The sequence below is a fragment of the Otolemur garnettii genome, unplaced genomic scaffold, assembly GCF_000181295.1.
Source record: "Otolemur garnettii isolate 467f Iridium unplaced genomic scaffold, OtoGar3 scaffold00021, whole genome shotgun sequence".
NCBI lineage: Eukaryota > Metazoa > Chordata > Mammalia > Primates > Galagidae > Otolemur > Otolemur garnettii.
In genome coordinates this window covers 20,167,561-20,178,715 of record NW_003852416.1, presented here as the reverse complement: position 1 = coordinate 20,178,715, position 11,155 = coordinate 20,167,561, and the positions used below count along the sequence as shown (strand labels likewise).

The window sequence follows — 11,155 nt, the reverse complement described above, 5'->3', positions numbered from 1 at the left end:
AAAAAAAAAAAAAGGCAGGCAAAGGAAGGGGGAAGATTTTGAAAAGTATATGTTTAGTAGATAATGAAGAGACAGGGGAAGGGGTCTAGAAAAAAAGGAAAAGAGAAGACGAGACTAAACATAAGACCTGACTTTGGGTCTCAGCAATTTTTTTGAAGTCATCTTGTATAACCTCTTCTTCATACCTGTGAGAAAACCTAAGATAACTGATTTAACTTGCCCAAAGTCACACAGCTCTTAGTATTAGAATCAAGGCTTCAGCCCAACACAACTGTACTTTCCACTACACCATGCAGAAATGACATAGAAAAAAAAAGAAAGAGGAAAGCATAAAACAAAGGATGAGTAGTCTTCTCCCTGCGTTGATCATCTCATCTTGGTCAATAGTTTATGATACTGACTTTTGAGTAGGTGACCTAACCCAGACTGGAACAGAAAGGAGTGTCTTAGAACTTGACATCTGATAATTTCCTCAGAAAGGCCCAACAGGACTGTGTCAAAGGTCATCCCTTTGGGGTTGAGGTCTTTTGGAATAAGACTTAATCTTCACACACAGTTACAGAGGTAGGAAAAGAAGACGTGAAATACTATCAACAGTGTTAATTGACCCAGTGTGGTGGACACACCTGTAATCTTGGCACTCTGCGGGGCTGAAGCAGGAGGATCCCTTGAGTTCAGAAAGGTAAGACAAGCCTGAGCAAGACCAAGACCCTGTCTCTACTGAAAAAAAAAAAAACCCAGGTGTTGTGGGCACCTGTAGTTCCAGTTACTCAGGAGGCTGAGAAAGGAGGATTGCTTGAACTCAGGAGTTTGAGGTTGATCACTCTAGCCTGGGCAACAGAGTGAGACTCTGCCCAGAAAAACAGTTATGTTAACTGTACCATTTATTTTGATTACTAGACCAAAACTCTGCAGAGTGGGGCAGGGGTATGAGGTAAAATTCGTGACCCTCAAATTAAAAATAACAGATAGTCACCTTTGAAAAGCTCTTAAGGTACTACTAACTATAATTAACTGAAATGTTAAATATGAAGGTTCAGTCTGGTAAGACACAAGTTTCTAATATCACTCATTTATTCAACAAATATTAACCATAATGCTGGGTATTGTTCTAGGTGCTGGAGATAGAGCAATGAATGAAAGAGATAAAATCTCTGCCCACCTGGATCTTAGAATTCAGTTTCAAGGCTCAGTGCCTGGAGCTCAGTGGCTAGGGCATCGGCCACATACACTTGGGCTGGCAGGTTTGAACCCAGCCGGGGCCTGCCAAACAACAATGACAACTACAACAAAAAAATAGCCAGGCATTGTGGCAGGCACCTATAGTCCCAACTACTTAGGAGGTTGAAGCAAGAGAATCAATTAAGCCCAAGAGTTTGAGTTTGCTGTAAGCTGTGATGCCACAGCACTCTACCAAGGGCAACATGGTAAGACTCTGTCTCAAAAAAAAAAAAAAAGAAAAAATTCAGTTTCAAGATTTCTTAAACAATTATATTGAACAGGCATAGTGACTCATCCCTGTAACCCTAGCACTGTGGGAGGCTAAGGCAGAAGGATTGCTTGAGCTTAAGAGTTTGAGACCAGCCTGAGCAAGAGTGAGACCCTGTCTCTACTAAAAGTTAAAAAAAAAAAAATTAGCTGGATGTTGTGGTGGGCGCTTATAGTCCCAGATACTTGGGAGGCTGAGGGAGGAGGATCACTTGCACTCAGGAGTTTGAGGTTGCTGTGAGCTAGGCTGATGTCATGGCACTCTAGCCTATAGTGGGACTCTGTCTCAAAATAAAAATTATATTGCCTCTTTCTAGGAAGACTTAGCCCTAAGAAGCCACTACTTACTGAAGCTATAGCTTGGCTTACTGAGGATAAGAGCCCTTGTTCACCCCTTGTCCTATCTCCATGAGTATTAATATCCTTGAATTAGCTTACCCCTTCCAGAGCCCTTTCTGAAATACTTGCCCAGGGGTTAAGAGTATCTCATCATTATTGGTAAATCCTCAAGTGCCTCTCTTTCAAAGGGTACAGGCATGGGAAATACAAAGAGATGTAAAAACTGCAAATAAGAGATGCTGTCATAAAGTGATGTAGGAGCTCAATAAAGGGCAAATGATAACTAACTTTCATTATTAGGTCAGACCCTGAAAGGACAGAAGAAAGTACTTCTGCCTAAATATTTTAACTAATCTCTTAGAGGGATGAAGAAATGCATAAAGAGTTCGTGAATCATTACATGGAGAGTTGCCTTCTAGAGCAGTAATCTCTAAACTAGGTTGGGCAAGATAATTCACCAGGCTGTAAGAAAAATATTTATATTAATCTAAAAATTACAGAAATTACACTTTATTAATGGTATAGCAATAAGCATATATTATTTATAGTTAATATATAACTTGAGTATAAAGAATATTCACATTTTTTCTGATGGTATAAAAATTTGGAAACCTAGCTGGGCATTGTGGTGGCTGCCTGTAGTCCCAGCTCCTCAGGAGGCCGAGTAAGAGATTCGTTCACTTGAACCCAAGAGTTTGAGGTTTCTGTGAGCTATGACACTACAGCACTCTACTGAGGGTTACAAAGTGAAACTTTGTCTCAAAAAAAAAATTGGAAACCATTGCTTCAGACTCTAAGCCCTACTTTCACAAAACCTTCAAAAGAACAGTAGAATAATGGAAAGAAGATATACACTGGACTCAGATAAACCTAGACTTAAATCTTAGCTTCTCAGAGTTTCAGTAACCTCCTATGTAAAATGGAAATAATGGTACTTATCACTTAGGCTTATTTTGAGGAATAAACCTAGGTGCCGTGGTACAAGGTCTGACATGAATATATGTGCTCAGTGAATGACAGTACATAGCCCTGTAAGCCTTCCAAAGCCACGAAATCCATGAGAACCAATCAGTGCCTAATAGCAATGAGGAGAGGATCATTTGTTCTCTTCTTTGTTGACAGAAGAGGGTAATATTGTGTAAGGTTGTTAATTTCACAAAAGCCAAAGAAGGAAGGGGCCAATATCTTTGGGTTCAAAGACAGAGCAGGTACACGTGCGTCCAGGCTTGTGCGAGGCATCTCTATCACATGCATTCTGCCTGAACTACTGCTGCTCCTACTGACCAGAAAGCTGGGGGTAGTTGTTTTTAAAATCCTTTTGCAAAATAAGCCCCGAGTTAACTTCTCTCCAACTTGGCAAAGCTCCTTCTCCCTCCACTTGTCTCCTTGAAAGCCTCAAAAGATGTACTACTCCCAGGATTCCTCATCAGAATCTGCCCTGCATACCATCAATAATTCAGACATAGTACCTGCTGGAGACAGAAAGGACTCCCTTGCATTTCAAGTCCAGAGAAGGGTCCCTGAAATCAACCTCGAAGATTTCCAATGTGCCATTTGTGCTAAAGGAGGCATCTAGCTGCTGGGCAGATGTTCCTAGGCACAAGAAAAGTCAGGAAGAGGCAGCACATGAACAATAAATATACATGGATTTAAGGGATAAAAGGGTTAAGGAGTAGAGAGGAAGAGGAAAGGACTGGGTACACTCTTTCTCAAAAGGTAATTCCAGGGCGGTGCCTGTGGCTCAAAGGAGTAGGGGCTGGCCCCATATACCAGAGGTGGTGGGTTCAAACCCGGCCCCAGCCAAAAACTGCCAAAAAAAAAGTAATTCCAAAGAAAGCAAGAAAGCATGAGGTGCCTAGACTCGAGCCAAAGTCCAAAGCTGCCCTCAACTACATAAAAACATCAAATGACATGGATATATGTGTTCATGCTATAAGCCAATCCCACCTTTCCATGATCTGAAAGCTTTTTCTGATATTCAGTGAAGAATTCTTGATCCTGGATTTCCCCTCAGCCTACATACTTCTAGTGAATCCTAATCCACAGTATCACCATACCTGTGGCCAGATGCACTGGGTACTGGCTGGCTGGGCTCCACACTTGAACAGCTGGCCGCTCAAGTTCCTTTAGCTTCATGGTCTGTCCTGTAGGTGGCAGAAAATTGGCATGGCCCTCAGCGCACTGCAAATAGAAACCAGCAAGCAAAATAGCCAGATCCAAGGGGCATCTACGGACGTGAGATCTTGTTTCTCTTTCTCCATCACGAGATGGGGCATTTCAGGGCAACACTGGATACAAATACACAGCCATCCGCAGATTTAAGGACAGTTCATTTACCCAATTACTGAAATCTAGTGCTTTAAATCCCCAAAGATATTCAACCACAGTGGTTGTCACAGGCCCAGTGGTGATAACTATCAAGACAAATAATGTCCCAGTGATTTTTGTCCTTTTCTTGGCCTTAGATATCCCCCATATGCTGATGACTTTCAAATGTATATCATCAATAAAAATCTCTCCTCTGAGTTTTAAGTTCTTATGTACAATCTTAATTAATATGTACACTTGGATACAGCAAAGATATATAAGCAGTCTCTCTAAAATAGAATTCTCTATTCTACCATGTCTTCCCTGCAAATCTCTTATTCTTCCTCTAGTTTTCTTTGTCTTGATGAATGGTATCCACCCAACTGTTCAACCCAGAAACATGAATCACCCCCCTGACCCCCATCCCAATATTTTTAGACAGAGTCTCACTCTGTCACTTAGGGTAGAGTGCCATGGCATCTTAGCTCACGGCAACCTCAAACTCTTGGGCTCAAGAGATCCTCTTGTCTCAGCCTCCCGAGTAGCTAGGACTATAGGCACCTACCACAATGCTTGGCTAGTTTTTCTATTTTTAGTAGAAATGGGATCTCACTCTTGCTCAGGGTGGTCTTGAACTTCTAGCTCAGTAGATTCACCTGACTCCACCTGCATCAGCCTCCCAGAGTGCTAGGGTTACAGGTGTGAGCCACCACCCCCAACCCCTCCTCCCCTTCTAATCTATCATTTAGTCTTCCTGATTTTACCCCCAAAATGCCTCTCAGTCTGTCTACTTTTTGCCATCTTCACTGCCACCGGCCTTTTTGAAGATAGTGGCATCTCTCACCTGAATTATTATAATTGTCTCCCTAAGGGTTGTCTTCATGCTACTCATGTCATTACCCAATCTATTCTCTACACAGCAGCAGGGGTGAACTTCTAAAATAAAAAAATAGGATTTTGGCATTCCATGCTTAAAATCTTTCGATGATTTTATCATACAGAATTAAATTCAAACACCTTAGCCTACTACCTTAGCTTCATCTTTTGCCACTTCCCCTCTTATTCATTGTGCAACAGCCATACTAGCCCATATTCATTTCCTGACTTTTTCCTACCTTCAAGCCTTTGCAAATGTTATTCCCTGTACTTTGAATGTTTGCCCCTTCACTCTCAGCATGACTGTCTCCTCATCACATCTTTTGGGGCTCAGCTTCTTACCTCCTTAAAGAGGTATACCACCCCATCAAAAACAGCCTCTAGTTTTTTCTTCCTGGTAATATATAATTACACATTTATTTACATTTATATTGTTGGTCTCTTCCACTAATATGTAAGCTCCATAAGAGCATGTCTGCTTTTATCACCATGTTATTAACTGGTACCCAAAAAATGCTCCATAAATATTTGTTAAATTCATTCAGAGATCCATTTCAACTCTGTGGTTTCCAATCTAGTTGTAATGCATATTCAAGGTCCCATCCCAACAGGCTAGCAGAAAAGTGGAAAGGTTTTTTTGTTGTTGTTGTTTGTTTTTAATTATGCTGAACCTCAGAGAGAAAACCTAGATCCTAACTTAGGACTTACTCTGACCTGCTTAAACAAGCCACAGTCAAATCAGCCTCACCTAAAAACCAGGAGATTGTATTTTTTTCTTCTGAGACAGTCTCACTATGTTGCCCTCGGTAGAGTGCCGTGGAGTCACAGGTCATAGCAACCTCAAACTCCTGGGCTTAAGGGATTCTCTTGCCTCAGCCTCCCAAGTAGCTGGGACTACAGGCACCCGCCACAATGCCCAACTATTTTTTCTTGCAGTTGTCATTGCTGTTTAGCAGGCTGGAGCTGGGTTTGAACCCACTAGGCTCGGTGTATGTGGTGGTGCCCTACCGTCTGAGTTATGAGTGCCACCCAGGAGATAGTGTTATTAATGAGATGTCAATAGAGTAGGTACAGAAACTGACAGGATACTAAGTAAAACACACACTACAAGATAAAAGGAGCCACATCACATGTTAGGGTAAGAAAAGTGAGATGTGTAGAACATGTGCAGAGAAAATACGAAAGCAAGCAAAGTAAATAAATGGGATATTGCATAAGAGGACATACTGTAACCATAACAAGGGTAGCTACAACTATCATAAGAACCATAACACAAACAACACAAGGCACATTACTCATTACAATTTGTCCCCCACTCCCGTGAGCTTTGGATGCTGCAACACATCAAGGTTACATCACAGAAGGTGAAAAACTGGCCAGGGTCACACCTGTAATTCTAGCACTTTGGGAAGCCAAGGCGGGAGAACTGCTTGAGCTCAGGAGTTGGAGACCAGTCTGAGCAAGAGCAAGACTCTTTGTTTACTAAAAATAGAAAAATTAGCCTAGCTTGGTGGCATACCCCTGTAGTCCCAGCTACTCCGGAGGCTGAGGCATGATTGCTTGACCCCAGGAGTTTGAGGTTACAGTGAGCCGTAATGATGCCACTGTATTCTAGCCCCAGGAACAGATAGAGACCCTGTCTCAAATAAAAAAAAAAAAAAATGGGAGGGTGGCTCTCTGGGCTTGGTGGCTCATGTCTGTAATGCAAGCATTCTGGGAGGCAGAGGAGAGTTCTTTGAGACCAGCCTGAACAAGACCAAACCTCATCTCTACTAAAAATAGAAAAACTAGCCAGGTGTGGTGGCATGCCTGTAGTCCCAGCTACCCAGGAGGCTGAGGCAAGAAAGTTTAAGGTTGCTGATTAAGCCAAGATTCCGAGGGAACTTCTAACACTTACGGATTTATGAGGTATGCTCTGATCAGCTGCACACTATACTATACGGTCACCAGTGCCACCTGCTGGTCACAGCCGTTTTCATGTTTCCGGGCAAAGATACCCTAAGAACAAAAGTAGAAGTGGCAATTAGCAACTATGCCTTTGATGTGCATATCTCATTTAACTCTCTCAAAGGTTCTAAGGTAAGCAGTATTAATAATATCCCTATTTTACGAAGACAACTAGCTAGGGTGGGATGTGAATCCCCAACGGCTTCCAAGGCCATTATGCTTTGAGCTCGTAAGTTTACTCTGGTCTAAACTAAACTCCAAAAATGTTTAAATCGCTGACAATCTAGGAATTGGAGAAATAGGCTCTTAATTCACTTCATTCAGCGACATCTGTTCTCAAAAGGGGACCCTGCTGTGGTCAAATTAGCGTGGGGGAGGGGCGAGAAGGGAGAGAGCAATGACCGTTCAACCAAGAGCACAACAGACTCTAGCTGCGGAAGAGGGCGCCAGATAGCCTAGGCAGTCTCTAGGGAGGACGGTCAGCGCAGGTCAGCACGGATTCTCTCCCGCCATCGCCAAGGCGCGCGCACCAAAGTCGGCAGTGACAGGCCTTTCCCACCAAGCCAAAATGCAGCGACTCAGGGCGGGCTTTGCTCCAGGTGCCCGTTCAAGGTGGGTGGGAGCCGAGGGGGCAGCACTGAAGAGAGACCCTTGTCGGGCAGGAGGACTTCTCCCCTGCAGGGCGGGGAGAGCTGAGCCTCGCGGAAGCCCCTGAAAGTTCCCGGGCCAGAGCCGGGAGAACGGACTGGATCCGCGGGCTGGGCAGACGGGCCTGAGTCTCCGCAGCCAGTAACCACGCCCCCCTCCCCGGCGCTCTCCGGAGGGCGGAGCACTCTGGGTCCCCGGCGCGGTTTCTGCGCTCGGGGACCCCAGACCCGAGGGGAAAACCAACCTGCGCGGAGGGCCCAGGTCAGGGGTCAGGTGGCCGGAGCCCGGCCTGTCAAAAGACTTATCAGCGCAGCCGGGCGCGGTGGACGGCGGCTGCAGAGGCCCAAAAATAGTCCGGGTCTGGCAGGACTCTGCCGCTCACGCCTTCCCCGGAGCGCCGAACTGAGGACCCGGACAGACCCACAGAGGGCGTTTCCAAATTGGATTATAGCTTTTGCTCAGGTCCTTTCACCTGCTCTGTGATTGCGCAGCCTGGTGCAGTGGGTCAGATTCAGACCAGAAGGTTCTGATCTCTTCAATTTGGGAAAGGCTCAGAGGCAGCATCGGAAAAGGGAAAATACTAATTCAGTTCATAAGCTACTTATTGAATGGGGAGAAAACCCGCCCTATCCCCAGGAGCTGTCAGAGGAATCCATTTAGTTCTCAAAGTAAAAAGCAATCGAGGTCATAAAAAACGACAGTGAGTGACGCACTGCAGCCTGGCTATAACTGGTGCTCAGGAACCATCGGCTGACCTAAGGGTTATAGGTGTGTGTAGTGCGAGACTACCGTGGGCCAGGGGTTTCCTGGACGATTTCAGGAACATGGGACAGGTGATAGTCCAACAAGGAGGAAAGGGCCAAACTGGCTAATGGGCGCCCTGCTGTTTTCTATACCAAAAAATGAAACAGTGACTGTGGCTGGTGGTAGGGGATGGTGTTTTCTATACCTCAAAATAAAAGTGACTGTGTCTGGGGGTCGGAGGTGGAGTCTAGAGGCGGATTGTGGAGTGTCAATTCAATTCAGCAGATAATTGAAAGTTTGAAAATTATGGAGAAGGATGCAATAAAATCAAGATTGTATTTTGAGCCTAACAACATGGAACCTCTTGGAACAGAGCTGGAGAAAGGGACTCAGATTAGGAGACTAACAGATCCACCCAGGTAGCGGGTGATGAAAGCTTGAATAAATACTAGTGGTGACAATTGTAAAAGAGAACCTGAGAGGTTGTTGGGACTGACAAAGGTTAAGGATATTGGGCTTTGGAGACTGAGAAACTAGAAAAATAATGGTGCTATTTTAATAGAGCTAGAAAACTTGAGGAGAGGTTCTCTATATAGAGAGATATATGAGATAGGGTTATCAGTCTGTTGCCTATGCCAGAATTTGATGGTGTCATGATAGCTAACTCCTAGGTTCAGGTGATCCTCTGCATTAGCCTTTCAAGTGGCTGGGATTATAGGCCCATGCCATCACATCTAACTTATTTTTGTAGTGACAAACATCTTGCTTTGTTACTCAGGCTAGTCTCAAACTCCCTTCTCAGTGTCCAGAGGTGCTATGAGCCGCCCACCACAACGCCCGGCTATTTTTTGGTTGCAGCCATCATTGTTGTTTGGCGGGCCCGGGCTAGATTTGAACCCGCCACCTTAGGTGTATGTGGCTGGTGCCTTAGCCACTTAAACCACAGGTGCCAAGCTGCGAGGTGCTATGATTATAGGTATGAGCCACTGTGCTCAGCTGAGATTGAATGTTATCTCTTTATGTTGAAAGAATTAAGGCACTTCCAAATATAAACAGTCTGTAGGCAGGTAAAGATCTTGGATCTAAGTTAATTCAAAAATTCCACTTAATTCATTAATTCTGCTACATTCCTGGTACCCAAGATGGGAAGCCAGTTATTATGATGGTGCAGCTCATTGGAAACGCTAGTGTTCCTTTCTAGTGGACTTGGGAGTTTTGAAGCTAGATTGAAGACAGATAATGCCTGGCCACTCTATCTACTCAACACTACAGTTATTTCTTGAACTTCTTAGCACAACAGTGAGTGACACCTGAAAAAAAGTAAAACAGGGTTGAAAACTAAATCTTTGGCAAAACACTTAGAATTAAAGAATGAGGTACAAGTGTCACTGATAGAATATTCCAGAAGAATGTGAACCAGAGGCATAATGTCACATATCAAGTAGGACATGATTAAACAAAATAAAAAATGCATTTTCTCAACTTACACAGCTCTTAAGAATTCTTTTTCTCTTTTTTTTTTTTTTTTTTTTTTTTGAGACAGAGCCTCAAGCTGTCCCCCTGGGTAGAGTGCTGTGGCATTACAGCTCACAGCAACCTCCAACTCCTGGGCTCAAGCGAGTCTCCTGCCTCCGCCTCCCAAGTAGCTGGGACCACAGGGGCCCGCCACAACGCCCGGCTATTTTTTGGTTGCAGCCATCATTGTTATTTGGCGGGTCTGGGCTGGGGATTTGAACTCGCCACCTTAGGTGTACGTGGCTGGCGCCTTAGCCGGTTGAGCTATATGCGCCGAGCCAAGAATTCTTTTTCATCTTGTTTTATAATTGTCAGTCTCCTCTTCTAGATAACTACTTAAAGGCAATTATTTTGTCTTGCTCAGTTTTATACCTCCAGGGCCTGTCAGTGTCTAATATGTATTAATCCTAGAGATGTTTGTTAAACATCTATAGAGGACAGAGAAGGAAGGCAGATTTTACAGTTTCTTTCACTGCATAAACAAGCACTAAAAAACCCCATAGCTAATGTGAATGAACTTGCTTCTATAGGTCCAATTAAATGTATGCTATTTTTATGGGACAGATTTCCAGGCAGTATGCCTGTAATGTAAGAAAATGTCTCCAAAGGGACACACAAAAAATTAGTCGGTTCACTTAAAAACAGATGCATTAAGATAGACTTTTAAAAACATGGTTTTCCTCTTCTAAAGCTACTCTATAGAAAAACATGGAAGAGTCATTAAGGTAATGAAAGCTATCAGTAGATTCAGTAGTAACTCACTGAACTGTCCTTTCATTTATAAATATAGGTATGTCAATTTCTTAATAAGCTATGATTCATAAGTTGCTTTGGAATAAGAAATTTTTTCATAGAAATAAGATCAGAGGTAATCAAAGCTTAGGCAGACCAGCCCAAAACATCTACTGAGCCTTTCATGTACCTGAAACATGTTAGAGTTCAATTTTTTTTTAAACTAATCACTATTATTAAAATGGTTTTTTATGGAAAATAAATCTTATTCCGAGTTGGGAAGTTAGGAAAGTATCTTCCTTTTTCCTTGACCCTGTAAATGGGAAAAGGTGCTACCCTTACCACCTGGTGTGTAACAACTCTCACCTACCATCACAGGCCCAGTTAAATTAACAAATTAACATCTGCACTAAACGCCCATGCTCCCTACCCCGGCATCATTCTAGTTTCCAACAAGAAAAAAACAAGGAGGGCAGCTAGAAGGCAGGAAAAAATAAAACAAAAGAAAAGGATGAGGTTCTTCACAGTAGAGACTTGTCCTGGGGAAATGAGGCAAAGA

General features: G+C 43.5%; 1 protein-coding gene across 7 annotated transcripts in view; it reads right to left on the bottom strand.

Moving 5' to 3' along the window:
* SEC31B (SEC31 homolog B, COPII coat complex component) overlaps positions 1-7,944 on the bottom strand; it is a 31,725-nt gene extending 23,781 nt beyond the window's left edge. For 5 of the 7 annotated variants that reach the window (XM_023511722.1, XM_023511725.1, XM_023511726.1 and 2 more), the window contains exons 1-4: positions 7,850-7,944; positions 6,908-7,008; positions 3,885-3,971; positions 3,297-3,420 (exon numbers count right to left, since the gene is read on the bottom strand). In XM_023511722.1, the coding sequence (XP_023367490.1) occupies positions 3,297-3,420; positions 3,885-3,963 (203 nt within the window). In that variant the 5' untranslated portion in view covers positions 3,964-3,971; positions 6,908-7,008; positions 7,850-7,944. Of the gene's footprint in view, positions 1-3,296; positions 3,421-3,884; positions 4,009-6,907; positions 7,009-7,849 lie in introns of those variants that run through there. The other 2 variants (XM_023511723.1, XM_023511727.1) reach the window with 2 other exon arrangements.
* Positions 7,945-11,155: the final 3,211 nt, after the last annotated feature.